The 27,156-nt window shown below is 41.3% G+C and overlaps 1 protein-coding gene, 1 long non-coding RNA gene and 1 pseudogene across 4 annotated transcripts in view; 1 reads left to right on the top strand and 2 right to left on the bottom strand.

Moving 5' to 3' along the window:
• GRAMD4 (GRAM domain containing 4) overlaps window positions 1–6,417 on the top strand; it is a 121,054-nt gene extending 114,637 nt beyond the window's left edge. For both annotated transcript variants that reach the window (XM_073000624.2, XM_020796982.3), the window contains 2 exons: window positions 1,481–1,549; window positions 2,210–6,417. In XM_073000624.2, the coding sequence (XP_072856725.1) occupies window positions 1,481–1,549; window positions 2,210–2,311 (171 nt within the window). In that variant the 3' untranslated portion in view covers window positions 2,312–6,417. The remainder of the gene's footprint in view (window positions 1–1,480; window positions 1,550–2,209) is intronic.
• Window positions 6,418–6,606: 189 nt separating this feature from the next.
• On the bottom strand, window positions 6,607–13,000 carry LOC140707720 (uncharacterized; annotated as a pseudogene). The gene is made up of 2 exons (XR_013536999.1): window positions 12,949–13,000; window positions 6,607–8,231 (listed from the first exon to the last, which is right to left on the bottom strand). The product of XR_013536999.1 is annotated as an uncharacterized LOC140707720 (transcript).
• Window positions 13,001–23,371: 10,371 nt separating this feature from the next.
• LOC144589532 (uncharacterized) lies at window positions 23,372–24,589 on the bottom strand. Its single transcript, XR_013545696.1, has 2 exons — window positions 24,182–24,589; window positions 23,372–23,493 (listed from the first exon to the last, which is right to left on the bottom strand). It is a non-coding gene; the product is annotated as an uncharacterized LOC144589532 (long non-coding RNA).
• Between the last annotated feature and the right edge of the window lie 2,567 nt (window positions 24,590–27,156).

The following is a 27,156-nucleotide window of genomic DNA, read 5'->3' on the forward strand; positions in this document are numbered from 1 at the left end:
CAGGAACTCTAATTAGTGGCAATCTGCTACTGGTGCTGGTGATTTCATTCCACTATGCTGAGCTATGGGACAGGATACTGGTCATATGTTGTGGCTTTGTATGCTTTAATAACACAAACAGACACAGTAAAGGCAGATTAGGTTCACAGATGTACCGGGAGAGTTAATGTACTCTTTAATTAAAAAGCACTTAATATTGACTTGACTGTACCCAGTTCTTAGAGCAAAGAATTTATCCCCCTTTCTAGTCATTCAGTTCTTACTTGGGAATGCCTGTTTTAAACTAGATCTACTGATCTCCACGAAGAAGAAGATTTCATTTAAACCACTTGTATCCTCCCTTTCCAAAAAGTTCAAGGAAGATAACAAAGAAGTGTGTGTCTTCATGTGTGCATGTGTGTATGTTCATATGGGTTTGCACATGGGCAAAAGAGGGAAAAGGAGAAAGTAAAACCGTTGTACTGCTGGAAAATTGTACCTGCAATGACTCACTAATTTTTTAGGATTTTTTCAGAGTGCCAACCAACATGTGGATCAGGAGATATTGTTTACTTCAATTTCCAAAAGAGTTCTCCAAAGATCCACAAGCAAACCTAGAATACATGAGATAAGCAGAGGCATAGGATGGGTTCTCTTGTAGAGGAGGAAATGCTCTGCATTCACAGTGAGGGAATACCAACAGTGGTGCCCTCAAAGTTTTGTGTTCGGTTCAATGCTTGTTCATTCATGATCTGGCATGAGCAATACAGCAGCCATGTTCGCTGATAAAATTAAGTTGTTCAGTTGTTGTTTTTTTAAAGGGTTGCAAAGAGTTCTGAAAAGGCTTGGGGGAAGGGGTGCCAAAATGGCAGACACACTTTAGAAATTGATTATATAACAAACAAAGAAGCAGAGAGAGTGTAGAAATAAACGATCTGCATTCAGAAGCACAAATTGAAGTTGACTGGGGCAAAATTCACTACCACCTTTGATATTCCCAGTTTCCGTTTTCACATATATATAGATGAAATGTTGGCATCAGCCAGGTAAAACACCTTGCGATGGTATTATTGGGGATAAAGTTTGAAGCTGTGACTAAAACACAAGCAAAAGTAATTTCATGTTATAGAATCACCTGTTGTACTTAAACTGATTTGGTGTCCCACCAGTACCTTGAGCTGAACATCATAAAGCTGGCTGATACCCAGTTCCATACCAAATTCTGTATTTCGTTTTCAGAGTTTCTGGACAGTTTGGCATTTAAGTTGTGTAGTGATGCAGAGCACAAATCCAGAAACTTCTCACTAGGAAATACGCCTCTTTTTTTTAACTGCTCTGGACAAGAGAACTGGTGCTATTAAAGAAAAAAGCAGATTAGCTATACTTATGGGAAAGTGCATTCCAAACTTCTGCATTGGAGAACTTCTGTGAGTTACCTTCAGCCATACTCGTATAAGCATTCCATAAATAAGCATTTTCTTACTTTTATGTTTATTTTTAGTACAAAGTGCTGTCTGTTCTACCAGGATCTGGGATGGGTATTGCGGTATCCACACCTTCTACACAAAAAGTAAGTATGCAGATGAAATGTCTTCACTCTATTATTAATCACCAACAGTATCAATAGAACCCTCCTGGACTATCGATGTTGTTAACTTGAGCCATGTGGGCCATTTCACTAAATTGTTTATTGAATTGTGCAAGTCTCCCTGCTGTAATGTGCAACTTAAGGGAATTCATTCATTGTTTCTGAAAGGGAAAATATTTATTTGTTATTGCGGATGTACAGTTTAAGACAAATGGATTGGTGGTTTTTAAAAAGAACTTTAGCACATCGGTGCCTTTTGCTGGGAACGGTGGAAGAGTGATGGTGATTTGGAGGAAATTTATAATGAAGTTTATTGAAGGCTTGTGGTAGGGATACGATACTGGAAATGAGGCCTACTATAAACCTGTTCCATCAAGCTGCAGTGGAGAGAGAAATGTGAATTATGACCACCCAGTCAGCACTGAGAGACAGGCTGTGTTGGGCTACTTATTTCCCTAAACTGTTTTCATCTTTCCTGATTATTGTAAGAAGCTCTGCAGCTTTAAGAACGAGCGCCTCAGTTTGTTTCCTTTTCCATCTGCGTCCCTCTTTCTTTTTGTCCTGTGTCTTTTAGAAAAAAAAAATTATAAAAGCATTTCTGTTACTGATTTTTTAAAAAAGTTCTTTCTTTTTGTCCTCCAGCCTTTAGTGTTTGGTGCCATGGTACACAGAGACGAAGCTTTTGAGACCATATTCAATCAGTATATGAAGATAACCTCTGCAGCATCCACCAGTGAAAGCTAGTATATCACCATTGCTGATTCTCCTGGGAAGACTTCATTAATTTTACTCACTCGGTAGTGAATAAAAGGTGGAACACCCTTCATCAATTCTGCAATAATTTTCTTCGTCGCGTTATGTCTTATGTTACAGAAGTGTATTTTATATATGCCTTCCACGTTTTTGTTTTCTAAAGCTTTTTGTAAAAAACAAAAGAAAAGAAAAAAAGAAAATGACAGTGAAAGTGCTATCATCACTATTAGCCTTGCACATTAAGCACTTTTAATGTTTATTTACTGACATTAAAAAGCTTAGGAAAATACTTGGCAAAACGGGCTTGGGGATAGACCAAGGAAGCTGTCTTGTCCTACCTGAAATCCCAGGGTATGACAGTACATTCTCTTTCTCTTCTGCTACGGGTTCTGTACATAGTTCTAATGCACACGTCAACTTGATTTCAGTGGCATATCTGTATATGTAACTGGGTGCGAGAGAGCAGCCTGACCGGCAAAACAAGTGATCAACAACATGCTGTGGAGAGGTCCTTATTCTACTAATTGAGATCCTAAGTAGTTTTAACTGAAAGTATGAATCCAAGTAGTCGTTCTTAAAGCAAACTATCTTGCTAATTTCTGTAGCTTCAAATAATATCCGTATTGGAGGTTATAGTGAGAAAGAAATACTGTTCCTCACAGTGGGAATTTCCTGATCTCTCATTTTTCATCTCCTTTTGTAACACAATAAGTGATGCTGCTTGTTTTCAAGATATTTTTAAGTTTTTTTAAAAAAATTGTGTACCTTCACTTCAAGGAATTATTTTCCACACATCTTACAGTGGCATTGTGCTGCCTTCACAGTTTTGTTGAAAGCATTTTTCCCTTCAACATGTTTAATATACTGGAGGCAGTTTTTAAAGTTATGGAAATGTGTGTTTTTTAGAGTCAAACAGGGCTGGAGAACACTAAATTTAAGCTCTCAGGGGCACCAGCCAGCTTGGCCAACTATGAGATACAATGGGAATAATAGTTCTTCAACATCTGGAGAGCCAGTTGTTTCTCACCCTTGTCATAATAGAGCACATGAGAGTACTGTTCTGCTTATCAAATTCACAACACAATGTTTTCAGTCATCTCTTTCTGTGTTCTTAAAGTACATTTTTGTTCTGCAAATATTCATTGACTAATTTTTGGTGGTGGTTATTTTTGCTTCTTTCAGGCTTTATCTCTGTAACAGGCCTTGCTGATGGAAGGCTTGAATCAAGAAAGTATACTCACAAAGTTTCAGATGCTGACCATTTTATATACACATGTACTACCAGTGCACTGTGCAATCTTTAAAGAGCAGAAAGGATGGCAGAAGTAACAAGGCCAGCCCTGCCATTAGATAGAGGGAAACAAGCACCTTAGGGCAGCAGTAACTTCGATTGTGGTTGGGACAGTCAGCACATAGAATATCGGGGTTGGGGCATTATCTTTGCATCAGGCAGTAAAACAGCTTGGGTTGGCCCTGAAGAATAAACAGTATTTGTAATACTATGGAAGTATTAACCCCACCAAAAATGCCATTTTTCCTCTTTAGATTGCCACCTCAGACCTTTCTCTGGTGTGTGCTTATAGCCATTTGGTTATAAGGGATAAAAGTGTGATTGGAGACACACTGAAAGGAGTAGCTCTATTGAAAGGTTGTACTTGAAGTGGGGGACAGCAGAATCCCCATTATCATCCCTGGTACTTTCTGTGTTCCCAGTTGCTCTGCTCCAAAAGGCAGATCCCTTGCTTACAGATTGTTTGTAGGGCCTCTGTTACATTAGTATTGCATATAACCTGTAGTCAGCTGCTCTAATAACCTCATCAGCAGGATAAGTGTTAACAGGAAAGTGGACTTCTGTGAACTTCAGTTTGTGTTGAGGGCAAAAGACTCCTTTCCTCACGTGTTTTGTGTTTTACAAGGAACCGTGAATAAATCTGAGAGAAGAGTAGTTGGGGAAATATTTTGCATACAGTAGTCTTCTGTATTAGGACCCCCTCTCCCAGCAAAGGGCTGAGTGCCCTTGAAATTCTCTTTTGAACCAGAATCCCCTGGAAGTCTTTATTAGAAGGTTCACCAACATCCCACAACCTAACAGAAAATATTAGATACCAAGGTAGTAAGCTTATGAAACCAGTTCAGCTTCTTGTGGTTTTAACTGGGACTTGCATAAACGTAGGAGCAGAAGAATGTATAAACATCCGAAGATGCTGAAGGAAGAAGGGCCTGTGTAACAGAAATAGAGCGTCTTTCTCCATAAGGATTTTGTTGAGCATAAACATAGAATAACTGATAGATAAATAAGCATTACATTAGCTTAATGTTCTTTCTAGTCTAAATCTAAGTCATAGGCCAAGAACCAAGGGTATATAACCAACTCTGGCACGAGAGGGACTTCCCCCCCTTCTCTTTGTTTGAGCCCTCAGCATTGTGTAAAAAAATCTGCTCCAAAGCTTTCCTAGCCCTTATTGCACAATTTTAGGATGCGTAGGGACTTGCAAGGAAGGGGAGCTGAAGTGGAAACAGTGATATCCTGTGGAAGTACACTGCTAGATTGTTCCCCCCAGGTACACTTGAGTTTGTCTTTTTTAAAAAAATTCCATGAGTGTTCACGAGATTCTCATTTTTAGGAGGGGGGGAACCCAGGTATTTTTTACATGGTAAGTTCTTTTTCTTATTATTGTATTATTCTCAAATGTGATTTTTACTTTCACTCTGATCATGAAAACACGGGCTCTGGTGGAAAATCGGGTGACAGCATTTAATACCTCCTTCCCCTAACTAGCCGACTGAAGTATTGTTCTAGAATGTGGTTCCTTAAAATCCTCTCTGCTTGTGGTATGAGGACAGTGCCACAAGGAGTGGCCACTTGCATTTTTCAGAGTGACAGCGTAGTCATACAATTCAAGGACGAGTGATGGTTTTTAATTTGCCTCTTCCTGCTCTTATATTACAAACAGAGGTTTGTCCAAACCCATCTGCACGTCTAAACAATGCAAACCTGATGGTTGAGGCAGTAAATCTCTTGCAAACTACAATGCAATGAATGTTCGTTCCGATACCTAGTGAATGAACTGGACTTTTAAAGAGAGCAAATGTGTAATGAGGCAGACATGCACATATATATTTTTTGCAAAGTTCAGCTTTACATTATGCAAAGAACTGCTATAAAACGAACAACCATGTTGTGTAATACATCATTTTTCACAATGCTGTAGGATAACTTTGCTGTGTTTGAGTACCTTAATACTTTTCCTTTTCTGTATCCTGAAATGCTGATCACGTATCAGCCTGTTCTATATTCATGGACCCACTTCTAGGTTTATTCTGAATCCATCTCCTGACATGGCATTTGCAGTACAGCCTACTGAACTGAAGTTCTGTAGTGCTACTTAATGTGAAGTGTTATTTTTCTGCAGAATTTTTAAAATACAATTTTCCATAAATTTGCTGTGTTATCCCGATTTAGTCTGTGGCTTCTTGGTGATTCTTTGTGTTTAATTGGGTAACTTTTTTTTAACACAGTGGTCAAGTTTGAGAACCTTTCTCAGTGAAAAGGAAGATGAAAACTGACCACTTCCTTATGTTCCTGTCTTCAGTTGCTAGCAACAGAGGTCCTGATACCTGTAACTGCACTGTTAGCTCTGTGGGGCAAGATTTGACCCTAGATGACTTGCGTAACACCATCGCACAAAAATCCACAAAACCAATTCGCGAGCTCGATAAACCAAGGGAGGACGCTGCGGAGAAGCAGGAGCATAAACATTGTGAACACTTTAAATTAAAAAAACCCTGGTAGTTTATAATGAAAGATGTACATTTTTGGCAGATGTTTTATTTCTGCTACTAATCATTAAATAGGATGTGAAATAATTTTTATGTCTGAAGTTGAGTCTATATTTTGAAGTTGTAAATAATTCATTAGCAGTGTAACTTTTGTTCAACAGGAGACTTGTACTGTATGAGAAATTGAACTGAAACAATTTGCCCTGTACATTTTTTAAGAAAATCTTGTTTGTTTAAGAAACAAGGGGGGGGGTTCTTGGTATAAATTATAATTTTTATTTAAATAAAATAAACCCTGAAAATAGTTTATTCTTTAAGAGCTGTGTGATTTTCTTTCCCCCATAGGAACAGTTGGTTTGAGCCACATGGCTCCCAAACAGTGTTTCCCAACTTGTTTGAGACTTGTGGGGGGAGAGGTGGCTTTTGAAGCAGCCCTTGTGACCAGAGTAAATGTTTACCTCACAATTAAAGGAGATTCTTACCATATGGATCCAGAGCATGGTCTTGATGTCAGCTGGGACAGCTGAATAGATGATCAGTATATATGTGAAGATTTTCAGTCATTCAGGTGAGGTTATCTGGAAGTTGAGTCATGGCAACTGGACTTCTTCCTTACTAGGCTCAAACGTTTCGCTACTCATCCAAGTAGCTTCTTCAGTCTGAGGAGAGTTGATAGGAGACCCCTGATATATCCTCCTCATTGGTTTCACTTCCCCTTGGTCTGAATAGGCTCATTAGATGGACAAAGGACGGGGGGGGGAGATGAATGAAAATCCTACTTCGGCAGTCCTTCTCCACCCGTTGTCATGGGTCATTAACAGCAGTCTGATGGGTGTGGTCCTGATCTTTCTGGGGGATGGGTGAAAAGGCAGCATGATAAATAGGAGACAGATTGTATCTAAGGTCTCCACCCCTATTGAGTGAGGGATTTTCTACATGCACATGTATGGCCTCCCTGACCCCTCTCTCAAACCACCTATCTTCTCCGTCCAAAATGAGTACATCTTCGTCATCAAATGAGTGTCCTTTGTCCTTCAAATGAAGGAACACTGCTAATTGTGGGTCCTGAGCCACTGCCTCTCCTGTGCTGGGCAGTTCTCCTGTTTAGTTGATGTTTGGTTTCTCCAATGTAGAGCTCCGAACACTCTGCCTGGGACTGCATATACAGTATTGCTCCTGTTATGTTTTGGTGTCTGGTGTTTTGGGTGGACAGGTCTCTGCCTTAGTGTGCTTGTGGGTTTGAAGTGCACGGATATGTGGTGTTTACCAAAAATCCTTTTGAGCTTTTCAGACACACCTACCATGTAAGGAATAACCAGGTTCTTCTGTCGGCTCTGGGTCTCAAACTGTTCCATTGTCCTGCTGGTTTAGGACGTTGCCTTGTTAAAGGCCCATTTTGGATATCCACAAGCCTTAAGGGCTGTCGTCAGATGTCCATCTTCCTTCTTCTTGGCTTCTGTGGAGATGGGGATGTTTTTTGCTCTGTGGTTTAGCGTCCTGATGACCCCTACTTTGTGTTCCAGTGGGTGATGAAAGTCAAACTGCAGGTATTGCTCAATGTGTGTAGGTTTTCTGTAGATTCCTATTCCTAAGCTGCTGTTGGATCCTATGATGCCTGCACAGTCCAGGAAAGCCAGCCGGTTGTCTGGCATCTTCCGTGGTGAGCTTGATATTTGGGTCCACTGCATTTATGTGGTCTGTGAAAGTCTGTACTTCCTGAATCTTGATCTTCACCCAGGTATCATCCACATACCTGAACCAGTCAGACAGAGTTGTCCCCTGGAAGGTGTTTAGTGCCTTCTTTTCCACTTCTTCCATGTATAAGTTGGCAACAGTGGGTGACACCAGGGAACCCATGGCATAGCCATGTCTGTAAAGGTCAGCTCTGTAGGTGAAGTAAGGGGTGCTCAGAGGTCCAGCAGCAGGTATATCTGGTCCATATTGAGGTTGCTTCTGGTGGAGAGGGTGTTGTCTTCTTCCAGTCTCCTTTTTACAGTTTTTAGGGCATTGGAGGTGGGAATGCTGGTGAAGAGGGATGTGACATCAAAGGATACCATGGTTTCATCAGGATTTAGTTTCAGTTCCCTGATGTTGGACGCAAACTCCTCTGAGTTGTGAATGTGGTAGAGGCCTTAGATACAATCTGTTTCCTATTTATCTTGCTGCCCTTTCACATCCTTCCCCAGAAAGATCCAGGACCACACCCACCAGAAAGACCACTGCCAACAACTGTTAGCTCACTTCTCTCAACGGGTTGGAAGTTCAGTTTTTCTTATCCTTTCGTAGAACCTGGATATAGCACGCTAGCATTAAAATTGTTAATTTCACATAAACCAGGAGGACAAGAAAACATGCATCCAACATTCTCCTTGCCCTCAAAAAGTACCAGTCTACTGTTAATTTCAAATTGTTATTTTTAAAGTCTGGATACATCAGTTTGTCCTGTTTAGCTTAAGGGTATATTTTAACACTAATGCTCATGACCTCTATTCAATCCCAGCTTGAGGTTCACTCAGCCTTCCATCCTTCCAAGGTCAGTAAACTGAGTAAGAACATAAGAAGAGCCCTGCTGGATCAGGCCAAGGGCCCATCTAGTCCAGCTTAGGAAGCATGTTGGCTAGCATGTTGCTTACATACCACCCTATAGTGCTTAAAGCACTCTCTGGGCAATTTACAATTTAAATATTCCTATCAAATACTGTACAAATATTCCTATCGGCCTTAGGAAGCACTGCCAGTCATGAGGGAGGCTGGGAGTAGTGGACCGGCCATATTTGGCTCCTAACAGTTGCTTAGTTCTGCTGTAAGGAAAATAAAAGTTGCACTTCCCACATTTAGTTAAGATTCACTTCAAGTTACTTCGGTGAGAATGAAAGCGCTTGATTAAGGTAAGCCAAAGTTCAAGATTAAACATTGCAGTTCTTAGCTGGAAGTAAAACCTATACAAAGGAAAAACAAGTGTGATGCTATTGTAATGCATGGTGAATGCTACCAAATGCAGGCACCATCTTGCATTAATGATTCTATAGGTTTTTTGTAGACACAATAAAAGGTTTTTTTTGTGTGTGTGTGTGCGCGCGCACACACACATATACAAAACCTTATATATATAAACCAGGGGTGCCCCTGGTCAGCAACACCCCATCCCTTGAGATTTTAGAACGAAAACCTATGACCAAGGGAGAAATGCTTGTGATGTCACAGAAGCTGGGCAGGCAGTGCTGGAGGAATAGAATTCCAGCAGGTTTCGGAAACTGGCACAAGGGCATCAAACCAAATGGGCCCAGAATTGTGTGTAAAAGCTATCAAACCAGATGATCCTGCAAAGGAACTCAGAGCTGGGGGAGGGAAAGAAAGAAAGAAGGAATTAATGATTGACCAGATAGCAAATTTCTTACAGTGGGGTGGCAGTTGTCACCATTTGTGAAAGTTCTCATGCCCCATATGTCCTCACTTACTGCACACATAACACAAAGCCTTTTCAGGCCCTCAGCTAAAAGCATGTTGCTTACATACCACCCCATAGTGCTTAAAGCACTCTGGGCAAATTTACAATTTAATGATACAGGCTGTATCTTCCCCACTGCAAACTGGGCACAAGCATGGCAAAATCAGCATGGGTTCTGGAAGGGTAAGTCTTGCCTCACAAACCTTTTAGAATTCTTTGAAAAGATCAACAGGCATGTGGATGGGGGCAGACCAGTGGATATTATCTATCTGGATTTTCAGAAGGCATTTGACACAGCCCCTCACCAAAAGCTGCTGAGAAAACCACAGTCGGGATAAGAGGGCAGGTCCTCTTATGGACTGGGAATTGGTTGAGAACCAGGATACAGAGAGTAGGTGTCAATGGGCAATTTTCACAACGGAGAGGGGTAAAAAGCAGTATACCCCAGGGATCTGCCCTGATGCTTTTCAACCTGTTCATCAATGACCTGGAGACAGGGATAAGCAGTGGAGTGACCAGGTTTGCAGATGACACAAAACTTTTCCGTGTGGTGACCGGTATCTAGTTGTCTCGTGCACTCCCAGAGGCATCTGGTGGCTGTGAGATACAAGAAACTGGACTAGATGGGCCCTTGGCCTGATCCAGTGGGGGCTCTTCTTCTGCTCTTAAGGTTGCAGATAAAGGGCATGAAAGCAAATGTATCACCTTGGAAGCAAGGTGGCCATTGAAATGCAAGCCCCAATGTCTTTGTTCGGCTGGCTCTCCAGGATTTCTAAGGGGCAGGATTCTTTCCCTAGTAGAGCAGTTGTCAGTATTTAGTCTGCTACTCTTTGGATTTGTTGTAATCCCACTTGCAGGCAGTGTTTTGTGGTAGAATCTCATTTTACAGTTCATAGATAGCTCTTTTGTATTGAGAGAGAGAGCTATGTGGGCTTCAGCACGAGGAGACATTGTTTAAAGATGTATGGGCAATTCTAGAACATTTAGAAATCTGGAAAGCCTTGGCTGTTGTAGCAGATTCAGATTGTGGCCTTAATTCATGTAAAACCAGAAGTCACATCTGCGCTTCTGGTTAACTTATTTTCCCTTCAGAGTATTAAATTCAGCATCTGTTATTTGCCATTTCTTCAACACATAAGAGCTGGATGGATAGCTCAGTGGTTTAGGTATCTAGCTGTGGAGCCACCGGTTGGGAGTTTCATTTCTCACTGTGTCTCCTGTGAGTAAAGCTAACCTTTGTAATGATGGGCAAGATGCACAGTTTCAGGGCAACCCCCCCTTCCCTTTAAAAGAAGAGAATGGTAAACCACTTCTGAATATTCTCTAGCTATAAAACCCTGGAAAGGGTCACCATAAGTCAGAATCATCTTGACAGCCAATATATAAGAGCTTCCAGTATTTGTGATGAGTCGCTTTGAAGAAATATAATGAAATAATTCTCGTATTATGGAGAGGACAGTACCTACCCCGACAAATTCCTGGATCCAGCTGAAAGCTGGCTTGCAGAAGCCCCACAGAATGGCAGTCATACTCTAGCACAGCTGCTGCAGGCCGTTTGCAAGAGAACATCCCCCCCCCAGTTTGCATTTCACATATATTTTGGGTTGTTACTACTGTTGGAACAACCCACCTACATCGCACTTTTCCTCCTCCACCATTTAAATGTAAAATATTAGCACTTTGGATGCTTTTATAGCCTGTGCCAAATAAAGTTGCTTTAGATAACATCATCTAGATCTCATTTCTGCATCTTATTTTAATGTGCTCTAACCCTCGGCAGCCACTCATGGGCACCAGCAGAGCAGCTGCTTGGCCGCAAATGAACAACCCAACACTTTGCAGCAAACATATACACATTTTGTTTTGCAAGGGCAAGCAGAAGACAACAGGCCAGGATATAAAAGCAGCCAGAGAATACAATCTCTCGTGCAACATTTGAGAAATAGTTGTGTGGTGAGTAGGATGTTGACTGGTGGTGTTATTTTTTTAAGGATAATCATGCATAAGGGGAAGCCTTTGGGTGGCCATCTTTCAATAGGTCACGCTTTCTACAAATAAAGCCTAAGAAAAGGAAGCCAAGGAAACTTGGCCTTGAAATGCATTTGTTGGGTTAACTAAAGTAAAGATCCGAAACTAGAGTTGTGCAAATATCTCCCAACCTGGCCTGTACCACAATATTTTTCATACAGTTTGGGGCTGATCTGCTCCGAACTGCTCTGGAGGAGGCCTGAAACCATTTCTTCTAGGGTTCATTCTTTCTGTGTTCACATCAGAAGCACTACGGTGCAATTAATAAATATGTCCGAGGATTTTCTTCCAATAAAAGAACATTTGGGGCAACTAGCATCAAATCCTCCGTGGTGCATATTGTGGGGCATACAACACTCTGACATACAGTAGGCGCGGAGTTGCCTGTTCTCTGCACTCACAAAGGGTTCGAGGGTTCTTGTGGGTATTTGTATACCTTTGGATTTTACAAGACAACAACAACAACAAAAAACTGAATGGGGAAAACAAAAGGGTTACGATCTGGGATGGGGGACTTGTGTGCAGCACCATCAATTTTGGGAATGTGCTTGAGCTTAAATACCATAGGTTCACTGTGCTTACATGTCAGGTGCTCATTGCCATAAAACATACAAACTCCCCCTTTTCAGTTGGCTTTGCAACTTTTCTCTGAAACAAGTGTGCATCCCCCTCCCAAACCATGTCGTACTCACGTGTTTTGACAAAATTTCCTTCACTGTTCCTGTTTTCCACCTTTCAAGCTGCGAACTCCAAAGAGAAATAAGAGAACAGTTTTGTTGTCATTCCTTTTGCTTCTGATAGAAAGCTTTCCCTTCTGCTGAATTCTGTAGCCAGATCTGCTGGTCTGCAAGTCCTGGGCTCTGAAGGGTCCCTGCTCCCTGTTAACCAGGTGTCTTGCAGAAGCCCCTTGCAGATACTCACCAAGGCATGGGCCATCTCCTTGGGCACCTCATCCAAACTGCTGCTGGTTCTGAGAAAGGACACTTCACAGCCCAGCATTTGACAAAAGTACTCTCAAAATGCATTTGCCCACTCACCATGTTCTCAGTTCTGAGGGAAGGCCTCCTTGAGCTTAATCTGTGACCATTAGCTGGCCCTGTGGAGCACAGTGCCAGTTGGTTGTGTAGCCAGGACTGCCTTCCTCAGAGTCCACTGGTCTTTTTCTCTGAAAAATGTGATGAAGGCCAGTAAGCATTAGCCATGATGGGGCAGTAGTGACAAGCTTCTACTCCTGCTTTAGGAGAACTTTGGCTCCCACCACTGATAGTTTGTATCTACCGCCAGTCACAAAACTGTGATCCGTGTGTCTGTGTAGCAGAGAGCAAGAGTATGGACTAGATATTTACTGACCTCCTGAGCCTGTTCATCCTACCAGCAGCATTGTGTTTGCCACTATCTCCGGGATCCACGGTGATGCCTGGCATTTTCCACCAACGCTCTCTCCTTCTTGACTGTTCCTCTGGCTACCACTTTCTGAGAGAGTGTACAGCATACAGAAGCGCGTAAACATTTTGCGCTCAAATCACAAGTCCTGGCGTTAGCTGTGCAAGGAGAACATTCTCTATTGTAAGACATGGCCTGGGCCAGCAATTCACTTTTCATATCATTTGACTCTTCTGCTGCAACACCGCTTCTCACTGGTTCCAGCAAGTCACCCACAGCAAGAGGTAAGTAGAGATATAACAAATGACAAACTTCCATCAATACCTAGAAGCATGATCCAGAGCTGAGCTTCCTCTCTCCACGTGTGGTTGCAGCTTGGCTATGTGTGTGTGTGAGAGAGCTAGATCTCTGGATCCCGGAAAACTGCAAACACAAATTCACACACTCACACCTTAGTAGTGAGAGAAAATGCACATACTATTCTCTACGGGAAATTAACATAGCAAGCTTCAGATCCACTCATCATGAAGAGATTTAAAATGGAGTTGCTCTTCTTTTTGAATAAAAGCAATGGAGAAAAGTACAGTTTTTCATGCAAAGGGCTCCATAGGTTATCTCTAGTGTGATCAAGTGATTCCATGAAAAGCTGGGGACATTCAGCACATATACTGTATTGGAGATTGTACTCTGCAGATGAAAGCCCATCAGAGCTCTGAGTGCCAAAGCTGAGCTCCTCGATTCCAACTCGCCTCTTCAAATAATGAGCTTGTCTTAACTAAAATAACAAAAAGGAATTATTAAAGCTGGCAGTGGTGACAGGCTGACCAAGTTTTTTAAAATTATAGTCCTCCCTCTGAAATAATGTAACTTTGCGGCAGAATTGCTCAGGGGTGGGGATGAGCCACTTGTGGCTTCTTATAAATCTAGAGACAGATGGGATTGCTTTATTATATGCCAGTCGTTTCATTCTCTGCTCACGTTTGGGCATCGGCTCTTTTCTCTGATGTCTCACGGAGGGAGACCAACGTCTGGAAGACTGAACAAGCTTCCTCTTCCATTCATCTGAGGAAGCCCAAGAGGCTGCAAGCATTTGTTCTTGCGACCCTTTCACTGGCAATGAATAAATACAGAAGTGAACTTCACAGAAGAGCTCCAGAAACTATTGCCAGCACACACGGGGAGCCAGTTAATTGCCTTGCTATTAATGTGAAATATTAGTCCAGTTAGCTCTTCCTCAGATAGGGAATCTTGACAGAAGCTGGAATGAAGAGCTCTTTTAAAATGAGCAAGAGTTGCTTGAAAATAGCTCCTATAAATGGAACTAGTAAATAAATGAGTCTTAGGGTGCATTTGCAATGCACACCTTGCTGTTGGGCATCCTGGTGATCCACAGCAGTCTGATGAAGGGGTAATCCTCAAAGCTTCATGATCGGCAAGCATTTTCTTCTCTGGGCCCAATGCTCATTGCCAAGTACAAGGAAGGTATAGTGTTGGTAGTATTTATTTATTTATTGCTGGGTTTGTAGATTTCTTAGCGGCTGGGTATTTATCTGCTGCAACTAATGATGATGAACTATAAAGTTACATATTACTGGCTTTCAGTTTGGGATGGGTCAAGGAAGGACCCTTCCAAAGGGTGACCCTGATCTAAAAGCATATTTGAAGCAAGTCCGCCTCCTCATTAAGGACTGTTCTAGATGGATCCTTTGTGGTCCTTAAAATGACAGCTCCTGCAGTGTTGTTAGCATTATATTTCTCCACTATTCATATGATGATCCTCTTATTTCATCAAGTATTGTGAAATAATTATCACTCCCTTTTGTAGAGCCCTAACCAACTTTGGTTTAAGCTGTCTCAAGGACTGTGTCTATCCTTATGAGACTGCCCAGATGTTATTATTATCAGGGGAGATCTTTCTCTCAGTCTCACTACCTTCACTTGTGTGCTTGGTGGAGACATGAGAGAGGTTCTTTTCTGTCGCTGCTTCCAGCCTCTGGAATTCCCTCCCACAGAAGGACAGGCTGGCCTCATCTTTGCTGTCCTTCTGCAAGTGGACAAAGACCTTTCTCTTCAGATAGGCTTTCTCTTAGTGACTGGCTGAGTGTGGTTTTAAATGGAGCATTATGCGTTATTGCTTGGAATCCTTGTCTGTGTGTGTTGGTTTTGTTTACCATTTTAGTGTGATATTTGTTTGAGTCTTTTAAATATTTGTATAGTTGCTGTTTTAACTTTTAAATACTGTATTGTCTCTTAATGATGTAAGCCTCCTTGGGTCCTTTTAAAGGAGAAAGGTGATGTATAAACTAACAAACAAATTCCAATTGCAAAGATACTTCTTAAATATTTCTGAAAGAGAGGCACATTTCCTAAAGAGAAAAGCTGGTTTTAAAAAAGAGAGTTTGGGCGTAAATTCTGGTAAATCCCACACAGTTTTGGCAGCAGACAACAGAAAGGAGATGGAATAAACCTACTACCTGGAAGAATCCTAAGGTATCCTGTTAATCTGCTCTTTATTTCCTGCTTTAGAAGCTGTTGATGTAATGTAGCTTAGTGCATTGTTGGGGAACGCTTGTGAATAAATGATCTTCATATAGACTTCCAGATGTGTAGCTTTATAGGCATTCATGCCTCATGTGTGGATTATCTCAATAAAGGTCAATTCAGTGTTTTAGATATACATGATGATTCTAGATGGCCCATTCTTCAAACAGGGGAGTAGTTCACTCCGGAATTTGGGAGTGAGGTGCCCCCCGCTGAACACGGATCTTCTATGATTGGAATAGTGACCAAATTTAGAAATAGGTATTTGCCCTTAATTCCCTTTTACATTATGATTGTTACTTAAGAAATAATTACACTCTCTCTGTGGTACAATTGTAAGTTTTTAGTTATTTTCATAATTACAGGATATGGTGTCAATAGGAGAAGAAAACTATCATATGATTCACATTCTTGTTCATGCTGTGCTTCGGGTCGACAGTGTTGAGATGACAGTAAAGTGGATGAGAGGAGAAAGTGCTAATGTTCAAATGTTTTAAGTAACGAATATGCAAGTATTTTAGTTACTTTGGGGCAATGGGAAGTAAATGGTTACTTTTAAAAAACTGTACCTATAACAGGAAATATTTCTTCACAGGAAAATGGAATTACAAGTGTAATGTATAACTTTCATCTGTTTTAATACTGTAATCTCTCTTGTGTCTTCTCGGGAGGCAAGCAGGGTACTAATAATTAAAAATGAATGAATGAATGACCTAGCTTTTAAAAAATAACTTTTCAAGTACTAAGTAGTAATGTTAAGCAATGCTGCCATAAATAAACATTTACAACTGGAGCTCTAAAATCTGCAGATATAGTCAAAGAGATTCAGAAACCCTAATAGATTCAGTCTTGGAGTTGGGTCCTAGCTGTGGGGTATAATTGTTGTAACAGCTTGTGAGAAGCATCTTCCACTTAGAAAATACTTGGTATTCTTTTGGTGTATTAAACAAGGTAACTTTGAGTGGTGCCTAATTGCTAGTTAACTCTATTTCCCTTTTCTCTGGGAGACATGAAACAAGGGCTCCAGAAAATTCTGCCTGGGCTGGGTTTGGATTTGTTAATGGGTACCATCCTTGTTACTAAGGATTAAAGTGTAACTAATGGAGAATTTCAGAATTTGGCTAGACCTTGGGTCTGTGTCCATTCAGTCTGTTTTTTTGTCCATTCAAGTTCTTCTGTGTGAGCTGAGGAATTCTGGATATAGTTATTTTGGAGTCCCATCCTGTATTACTTTAGATTAGTCATACTTTATTGTTTTCTCCTGTTGTGGTTGTTCCTCAACTGTTTTTGTTTCTTGTTTTTGGTAATCTGGTTCTCCTTTTCAGCCTGACTTTTCTCTATCATTAGAATAATATAAACTCTTCCCCACAATTAGTTTGTTTATTCAATGTAGGGGTTGGAGAGCTAGTACTAAATTCACCCTTGGCTCCTCACCCTGCTGGTTTTAGCTCAGCAATTACACTCCGTGGAATGGCTGACTCACTGGTGTGGCCAGCCCTGTTCAGAAAGTGAGTGCCGTCGGAGGACAATAGCTAGGTAGATGTGGGGCCTTTCTCAGCCTAGACTCAGCTTTGGGCAGCTCAGACAGATCAGCCTGGGAAGAAACTACTAGTCAGAGAAATCTGCCTTTCACAGACCTCTCTCAATGGGCTCATGACATACACTCAAGGCATTGATTTGTATCATTGCAAATGGGGCAATTCTCACTTGTTTTCTCTCAAGAATAACCCTGGCATTTTTGGCATTTTTGAACATGGAAGCATTTGATTTTGCAAAGGTTCTTCATTAATCATAACTGAAAGAAGTGACCTTTGATAAGGTTTCAACTGTGATTGGCAAATGGACTAGCTGCCAAATGCTGAACAGTTGCTTAATATTTTGGCACCTAAATGAAAGCAATGTCGGCCACAGTCAGCTGCTCAAGGGGAGAGTGTTCCATAAACAGAACTAGCTGTTGCTTCCATAGTGTCTTCAGAGGCAGCTCCATAGCAGGCATGAGGCTGTTATTCATTCTGGAAGCAACCGAGTTTGGCCACTACATGCTCACAGCCGGTGTGCAAGCCAGGACATCTAAAAAGTACTCCTGGTCATTGCCAATAGCTGTGACTCTCTGGACGGCCATGAGTCCAGGAATATCCACAAGGTGTTTTCTGTTTCGTTTTGTAACATATGAAGCCGACCATATAACCCTGAATCATGAAATATTAGTTTTCGATTTTAAAAAAATAACTTAAACTTTGGTGAGGACAAAACCCCATGGCTGAGGTTAATAGCTACTAACCCTTTTGCTAGATTCTGGAAATGCACAGCTATTTAAAAAATCAAATCAAAACAAACAGCAAAACCATCTCCTACTTTCCAAGTCTGCAGAAAGTATGAAGCTATAACGGTGCCCTCAAGATACCTATTCAGTGCTATAGTTGCAACATGCCCTTCAGAGCTTATATAACAATTTTCCAATATCTTTTTGAACATAAAAAGATAGCTTCTCTTAATACCTGGTGTAGCTGTATTTGGATGAAATGTTAGCCTCAGCTTCCATAAATTTTTGACCAGAGAAGTGCTATGAGAGGGTTGCCAGGTTAGCAGCATACCATCCCTTAAGATTTCAGGGTCCAAACCTATATATATGTTTTGTTTTGTCTATGTATATATATGTGTATTTTTTTTTTGGCATCAAAGTTGTGTGGACACAGTATATGCAGCACTGCCTTCATGCTGAACCAGGGTGCACTGGCATCAACTGGGGTCGAGTAGACTTTGAAGTCATCTCTTGAAAACAAATCATCTTTGCTCCTCCTTGCCTGGAGATCTAGTGGAGCACAGCAGTGTTCCTAAGACTTCAGCCAGTGCCCTGAAATTTGGTGACCCTGGTTTCAAAGAGTCATTACAACATACATTTGTTGGAGGGCTTTGTAATTTGGTTATTTCCTTTTTAGTGCAGAGAAAAGCACAGGGAGGTCTGCCAAGTTTCACATTTTCGCTTGGAAAAGAAAAGAAAAATTAGTCTGGGTGCTTCTTAATTAAAGAAAATGAAATGCTTTTACTTCCAGTTCATGTTCCTCTTTTATATATGTAGTGTGATGCTACATCCCTTCTTGCCTATTTTCAGAGAGCAGAAAATGGAGGAAAGAAGAGAGGTGACTACCAAAGGAAGCAACCAAAAGGAACGGGCCATCTCAAAGACTCTGGGTGTAGAGGAGGAAATGTTTTCTGGCAATTACAGAGCATGCATCCCCACAGAAACCCAGTGTGTTTCCCACAGCTCAGCGTCTTTGAGACCACCCTTTCTTTCCTCTTGCATTGTTTACAAGAAGCACACAAGGCTGTATTTTTCCAACAATATTGTCCTGCCCCCACTACCTGCAGCCAAGAGGTAGGGAAATTCACAAGAGTATGGCAACGTGTCATGCATTGTCTTCTAGCAGAAAAGGAAAGATGGGTCTGAATCCAAAGCCATGCTAACAGGCATCCACCAATGCAACAGGACTCTTCCCTTCCAATTCCTTGGCAGTCATCCCTACTGCCTAAAAGTATGCTTGAGCAAGGGTTGTTCTCAGCCTTCCCTCAAGCAGAATTTTGAGGACTCAAGGGGGTCTACAGGGAGACCACCAACCTTCTCTTCCTCTTGATGGAAGTCGTTCCATCCGTGGAATTATCCCATTGCCTCCCCCCCACCTCAAGGAAAGGCATAGGCCCTATTCAAGCATTTTGGAGAACATGTCATTCATGATGGGAATGCAAGCATGCACATAAGCCTGCCCCCTTGGACATCCCTATCACCTGGACAGGTACTAGACCTTTGTGAGTCAAACCCAAAGTATAAGTGCACGACCTTTGTAAGTGCACGAGGCTGAGCAGGCTTACAAAGCTTTTGAGAACAGAAACTCTTTTCAAATTCAGCATGTGGACATCTCTAACATGTCTGCCAGTCTGAGATGTCTGGGGGAAAGTCTGGGGATGGGGCTTATGTACAGCCCCACACATCCACCACAATTCCAGCCCTTTGTATATTTCCCTAAATGCTTGCATAGGGCTCTAGTGCAGTGAGTGTAAGAGAGTAAGTAAAAAGGTATGCATTCCCGTTTCCATGGTTTGGAAACACAGAACATATTTCTAAGCCTTGGCTGGACAGGAGAATGTACATAGTAGGGTAGATATGTGGGTGGAACCTCGGTATGCTATAATGCCTTCTCTGTTGTACTGCCAAACCTGCCATTTCTGGTCTTTTTTGGTTTAATCTATCCACAAGCAAACAGATCTGAGAGGCATCCTACTTTCTAACTTATTTCTTTATTATATCATTCTATAATTTCTATGCTGCCTTTCTCCCCTAAAGGGACTGAAGGTAGCCCAGCATAACTAAAGTGCAAGTAAGATTAAAAGCACAACAAACTATGCAATTCAAATAATTAAACATACTATAATATAAAAACAGTCATCTGAAAAAAGGAAGAACCTTAAAACCACATTTGAAAGCTCAAGCAAAGCCTATTTTTATTATTAGACAGGTTGTGTGGATAGAAAGTGCAATATCTCAAAGAAGCACTTGATGGCAGTAGATGCACAAGGAAATTAACTAAGATGGTTGGCAACAACTGAGAGAAAAATAAAAATTTTACCAGATTCCGTAGAAGCTGTAAGATAATGGATAGTATGAGGAACTGTAAGAAGCTGTGGTTTCTATTATTCATTAGAGAGGGAGTGTGTGTGTGTTTTTAAAGGAGAAACACGACACATCTACTTAAAATGTGTACAAAGATGTTAGCTCTTTCTGTTGTTACAAGAGGAACAATACTATCAGTTGAGAAGCAAAAGCCCCTTTGTCTGGAAGAAAATTGCGAGGGAAGAACTGTAAATCTGTGTCTTCAAAAATCTCAACAATTTAATGTGTTTCCTTTCAAATGAACTTGATGCTGTTTAGTGCAATTGATTGCTTCTAATTTATATGCAGGCAAATAGTTTGACTGGGGCTGGTGGCCGGGGAGGGGGGGGGAGAGCTTTCTTTCATTCAAAACTTTCCGACACAGAAATGGAAAATGTGAAGTTTGGTGATGGACTTGCCTAAATAGTAAAAGTCAACCTGAAAAATGGACTGGGCTGCAGTAGTAAGAGAAATTACTCCGAGGTTATGTTGACACAGTAATTTCAGTGTTCAAAGACATTAAAATGCTTTTGGATATCCTGAGGCAGAGTTCTAACTGAAGTGGCAAATCTTTCACACGGGGGTGGGGGGGAGAGCGCAGCTTCCATAATACAATGATATTTGATACAAAAGTACCATCCGTGTGGAAAATTATGTGTCAGGGAGAAGGGTCTAGGCCAGGTGGAATCCTTATCTCTGGTATATAGCAGTTTTGCTCTCTCTCTCTCTCTGTCTCTCTCTCTCTCTGTGTGTGTGTGTGTGTGTGTGTGTGTGTGAGAGAGAGAGAGAGAGAGAGATTTTTTAAGTATGAATAACTTTGTTCTATAGGAAGAGGGGGCTCTGAAATTCGTCAGTGATGCTTTGCTAATGGACTCACCAAGAAATACAGTCTGTGTGATGAGAACATGAGCAAGGCATGTTGTTTCATGGCCCATGGACTCTAGTAATGCTCTGAATGGCAAAACAAGCCCAAGTCCCTACACTCAGCAGCTGCCTTCCTAGCCCCTTCCTCTGACTCCTGACTTTCGGTGGACCAAAGTTTTACAAACACGAGACAGATAAACACTCTGTTGTACTGAGAAAATGAGCCCTGGTGTCCACTGGGAATGGACTGAGAGACTGATCTATAAAACCACGCACGCACGCGTGCACACACACACACACACACACAAACATTCTTGTCCTATATTGCAGTGGTTCCCAAGCTTGGGTAACTCAAGAGTTTTTGGACTGCAATTCCCAGAAACCCTGGGCAACACAGCTGGTAGCAAAGGCTTCTGGGAACTGCAGTCCAAGAACACTTGGGTCACCCAGGTTTGGGCACCACTGCTCTATTGGTGCTTGCCCTGACATCTGTCTCCCCAGCTGGAGAAACAGAGAAGCATAATAACAATCCCATATAACTATACAGCTTTTCGCCCTGGAAAAATTCCTGCAGATACCCGCTCTTGAAGGCTATGTGGAAGCCTATGAGAGCTGGGGCAGCGCATGTGCACAAGTTAATTCGTATGACACTGAATCAGAATGATGACCTTCTTTGTCAGACATAGATGCACTGACTTGACTTTGCTGTATTGGTGAAAATCAAGTTGCATAAGTTATTCATATTGACTACAACTCACAGAATCCCCCACCACTGACTGTGGGGTTCTGGAAGCTACAACTTCCCAATTAGCTTTTCTAGTCTCTGAAAGAGAATGTGTCCATGTCTCTGTCTCAGCCATAGATGCACAACCGTGAAACCTAGGCACCTGAAATACTAAAAGGGCGTTTAGTCCATTTAGCTATTTAGTGCACTTTTTGGATACAGTGGTGCCTTGCTTAACGAGTGCACCGTTTAACGACGAATCTGCATAGCCATCTATTTTTTTAGATTGCTAATGCGATCGCATTGCGATATTCTGAATAGGCAAAACATCGCATTGCGATGATCGGTAAGCGTTTCGCATTGCGATGTTTTTTAAACAGCTGATCGGCGGTTCCAAAATGGCCGCCGGGTGCCCAAAATGGGCGCCGCAAGTGTTTTCACGCCCTGCCCTCGCTTACCGAGGGCGCGAAAATGGCGGCGCTATGGAGGAACTTCGCTGAACGGTGAGTTTGGGAGCCATAGGAACGCATTAAACAAAGTGTTCCTATGGCTTTTTCCGTTCCATTTAGCAATGTTTCTGCATAGCGATGATTAATCCGGAACAGATTAACATCGCTATGTGGCACACCACTGTATTGTGTTTTTAAAATGAATTGATTTATTTTAATTAAATCAAATATGTTTCTTGCAGTACCACCATTAATCACTAGGTGGCAGATATTCCCAAGATTCCCTAGAGAAGCCTTGTGTAGTCCTGAGGGTTTTATGTCTCCAGAGGGCCTTAGCTCCATTTGGAGCTTCCCTCAGAAGTGTATCTGCACCCTTCGAACCGTGGAAAAAGAAGGAGAAAGAAAGGGAGGGGGAGAGGCTGCTTAGGGTCCTTTTGGGGAGAAAGGTGGAGAATAAATAATAATGAATGCATGGATTCATGAAAAAGAGAGAGAAAGAGAAAGAGAGAGGGCGTTTTTGTCTTGTAAGATACGTATTGGAAGAAGCAGAACAGAGGGAAAGGCTAAATAGTTTGTTGGATGGAGAGTGAGAGAGAGAGAGAGAAAGAGAGAGAGAAGAGGGGCATATGGAGAAGAGAAGGGACAGAAAGGAAGGGGGAAAGAATGTTTTGGATACTTGCAAGTCTGAGTATGTCTGTTAATGCGCTTACACATGTGCACACACATCTGTGCTGGGGAACAGTTCAAGCGTACTGCAGAAGCAAACCAGAAAAGCCACATTTATTATTTTCTAAATGTCTTGTTCTGTGTCTCAGATCTGATGACTGTTGACTGGACACTTCCAAGCAGTTTTGCTATGCTGTTTATTTTCATTTGCCCTCCAGAGAAACCCTCAAACATTTTAAATTTGATTTAGGGAAGTTTCCAAGAGCAAATTGAACACGCTGAAGAGAGCAGTTCAGTTTCATGGTCAATACGCAGACAATAAAGGTAAAGTAATTTCATTTCGTGACACTATCCTTGTATGTTTATGTTTCAGATGGATTTTAATACTCACGTCGCATCTAAAGGTTTTAGGTTTTTGTTTTATGGCAAATCCATAAAATTGTTTCATGTGTCTAAATCTTCTTGAAAATGGCAATGTACAAGAGACTCACCTAATGTTTGACCCAGACGTGACTACACCGCATAATTGTAAGTCTACTTTATTGGATGAAGGTTAAAGCACTGCCTGTTGAAACCTGTGGTTTCCAAAGGCTGAAGCAAGCTCTTGAGGAGAAGAAAAGGAAGATGACATCAGTTCTCTCTACACTGGAACAAAATTAAAATTAAAAATGAACATTCCTTTATTGAACCTTCATGGAACAACACTTAATCAAAATGTACTAGAAACTAGTTCTGTCACCCTTTTATTTCCCTGGGCTTTATAAATTTATCATGAAACAATTTGCACTGTTCCAGTTTTTCTGATAATTTCAGTTGTGTTGAAAAATCTTCCTCACTTTAAGCTCACCTGAAAAGTGTATCCCTGAAGAGTGGGGTGCACGTTAATACCAAGAAATGAAAGACATTCTGTGTAAACCTGCTGGGTTTTCGGACAAAGATCCAGAGTCTTTCTCACATCAGAACCATTTGTAGCAAAGAGATAAACAAAAGAATGGCACAACATTTGAACAATTTTGTTCACAGAGACTCTAAAAATGACCTTTAAAATTATTTAAGAAGAAAAGCTGGAAAACACTGCTCTGATACCAGAAATAGTAATTTCATTCCCACCTGATTTGTAACTTTTGAAATAAAACTTCTTAACACTATTTTTACCCAGAAAATTACAGTTCAACAGAGTTTGAATATTCCTGATTTCAAGCTCTGATTAGAACACACCCTGAGCTTTCCTGCCAGGGCTCGTCCACACAGGGTTGTTGTCTTTCGTTGCTCTGGCCATTTTCTTGTTGTAGATTTGAATAGAAGTACAAAATTTAGATCTTACTTTGCTGACCTGGGAAGGGTTTCATTTGCGCTACATGTCAGCGGTGTAGCTTGCATCTTCCACTGCCTCTCCTCCTTCATTTTCCCTTTGCTCTTCTTCCTGTTGGAGCCCACTCCAGCAGAATTTCAGAGAGTGGCACCGCACCTTCTTTTAAATCCCCATGCTGTGCTCGACTCCTCCGCAGAGTTCACAGGTTCATTGGTCAGAATCCAATTCATTGCTGTACGACATAAAAGTTACATAGGCACAACTCTGCCTGGTATTACACTCAGACAACACAGACAATGCAATTCAATTGCCTAATCAATTGTGCAGTTTATTTCACAACAGATTGTGCAATATGCTGGCACTAAGTGCTTCGTTGATGGCACTTCTGCCTTGGTCCTCTTGTAGCTCCCATGGATGTAACTCAAGAGTGGGCAATGGCCCTTAAAAGGAAAGAGTGGCACTGGACTCAGGGCTTATCAGTGCTCAGTGTAACAGGCTATTTTCAGGCACCCTGGCTTGACTACAGGAATTTATTTCACCATGAGATGAAAGATAAACAGCTTACATACACTGAGGGTCAAAGAAAAGAGGATTTTGTGATGTGGATATGAATTGGCTATGGACATTGTGCAAAGGATCATTGGAGACCCTCTAAGCCTGGGATGGACAGCATGTATCCAATGGGTACATAGGGATCCAATGGACTTATATATTCCCCCCCCCCAAAATAATAACAAGAAATAAGTTACTAGGTTCATAAAATTCTACTTGTGCCTTCTAGGGGCCACAAGGGCACTTTTACCTTATTTCAAGGGACCCCAGCACCACTGCCCCTCACTTTCTAAACATTGTGATTGCAGATTTCCTCAAGTAATTTTGTTTGTGACCTCTCCCAATTCATCTCTAAAGGCACTCAGAAGAACATTGCTTTTCATTTAGGAATCCTTCTTTTCTTCACTCTTCCCTTACTGCATTTTTATAACCACTAAGCAGCTATAAAATTGTGGCTAGTGAATTATTAAGGATCCCAACTACTGATTAGAAGGAGAGTTGTAGTAGACTAAGGTCGTTAATCTTGCAGCCTCCTCTTGTCATCAACAAACCAAGAAAATGAATACTCCCTTTTCTCCTTGCAGTAAGATTGTGTGAGGTTCTTTTCCCAAGAAATCCCAAAAGAAATCTCAGATGATTTCTCAAATTTTTGTAGTCATATTTTTTTTTCTGGAAGAAACAGCAATCTGTGCATAATTATTACAATTCCTATATGAAGTGCAATATTCTCATGAAGCAGCATTGAGTTTCACAAAATTTGGCAATTCTCCTAAATCAGGATTTTAGGAACCTAGAAAATCTCACTGCAGCAGGGGGAAATTTCAGAGCATAATCTTGGTATAATGAGACAACGGATAATTTCTGAGAATGATAAATTTCCCATGTTAGACTGCCACAGCAAAAACAGGGGGTAGGGACCAAATTATACAGTACAGATAATAATATGTTGTTAAAAGAGGGAATTCTCAAAGTGCTGAGTATGTCTCAGTGTTAGCTTTTTGCACACCCTGTAGTTTGCTCGCCTTGTATTGTAACTGGCCATTGGGAGGCAAACATGGGCTTCATTTGTAAATATGATTCCCCAGTCATTAAGTTCTGCCTGAATGTTTCTAGAATACTAATGGATAGGGATGTTGACAAGTCTTTGGGTCTGAGTCCCAAGTCTTTGGTACGCAGTCCCGAGTCCCAAGCCTCAAATCCAAATCCCTATTTTTTAAAAAAGCTCTTTTCTCCAGAAAAAAAGGAGGAGGAGTTGGGTTCCAAGTCAAGACTTGAGTCCGTGTTGAGTCACCAGTGTGACTTAAGTCCAACTTGATAGCAAGTCCCATGACTTGATTCCCCATCCCTGCTAATGGATTTCATTTGCTAATGGCAGGCTGTCAGTAATGTAACATAACTTGAAGTCTGAGAAGAAAACATTAAGTGTAGGAAATATGGGGTTAACATTTAGTAAAGCCCTTGGCGAATTCAATGGAGCTTCCGTACATAGGACTCCAATGGGAAATCTTCATCATTTCTTGAAAATCCATTTAAAAACCCTTTCCCAGTGTAATAGAACAGTACTTGAAAATGCCTTTTGAGAACAGTAAGATTTTTATTTTAAATCAACTTCTGATTTGGTTATCAACATGAAATGAAGCTGGCTGCACAAAAATCTTGGCATAATATGACATTTGTAGCATACAGAATATGTTTTAAGTGCGTGTGAGTGTGTGTGTGCGCGCGTGCACACGCGTTGTGTGCAGAATTATTTCTTTTGTGTAAAAGAGCTGATTCAAATCCGCAAATAGCTGTGAGAGGCACATGGCTGCTGGCTTAGTTATTCAGTACAGAGCCCTGGGTGTAAAGGATGCTAATCAAAAGAAACGCGAGAGCTTCTCAACCGTCTGTTGAGCTGAAGTCAGAGGCAGCCAAGTGCAGAGTCTGAGTCTGCAAGATGTGTCAGAAATAAAAGATATGCAGGAATAGGTTGCTGGAAGATGCACAATCCTGTGTCTGCTGTGAGTTTCCTGGACATTTCTGGATAATGATCAACTGCACCGCAAACACTCTCAAGCCCAGATGCTTGAACAGTGATAAGTGGAATTTGTTCAACAATCCCCTTGCCCACACTCCAATGTGGGTGTGAAGAAATGAATTGCAATGTGAAGCTCTCCATTGTTCATACTTCCCTGTCAGATGTGAACTTGTTTATAAGTGCTTTTCTCATCAGGTCTGCTTTGTTAAGAAGACTGTCCCCAAAGAGATAGTTTAGAAAGAGCAGCTACTACTACAGTTTCAGAAAGATTATTTTTCTTGTGGTTCAAGCCTCTGAGTGTCAAAGTAGACATAATGGAGAATGCAGATTCTTCCCAATTAGCCACTCTCCTTCATATACTGGCATTTTGTTAGATATGCGTGCCTCAATAAACTGCAAATTATAGTAAGCCTCTGTTTGCCTTTCA

This window comes from Pogona vitticeps, chromosome 5 (genome assembly GCF_051106095.1).
Source record: "Pogona vitticeps strain Pit_001003342236 chromosome 5, PviZW2.1, whole genome shotgun sequence".
NCBI classification, from domain to species: Eukaryota; Metazoa; Chordata; class Lepidosauria; order Squamata; family Agamidae; genus Pogona; species Pogona vitticeps.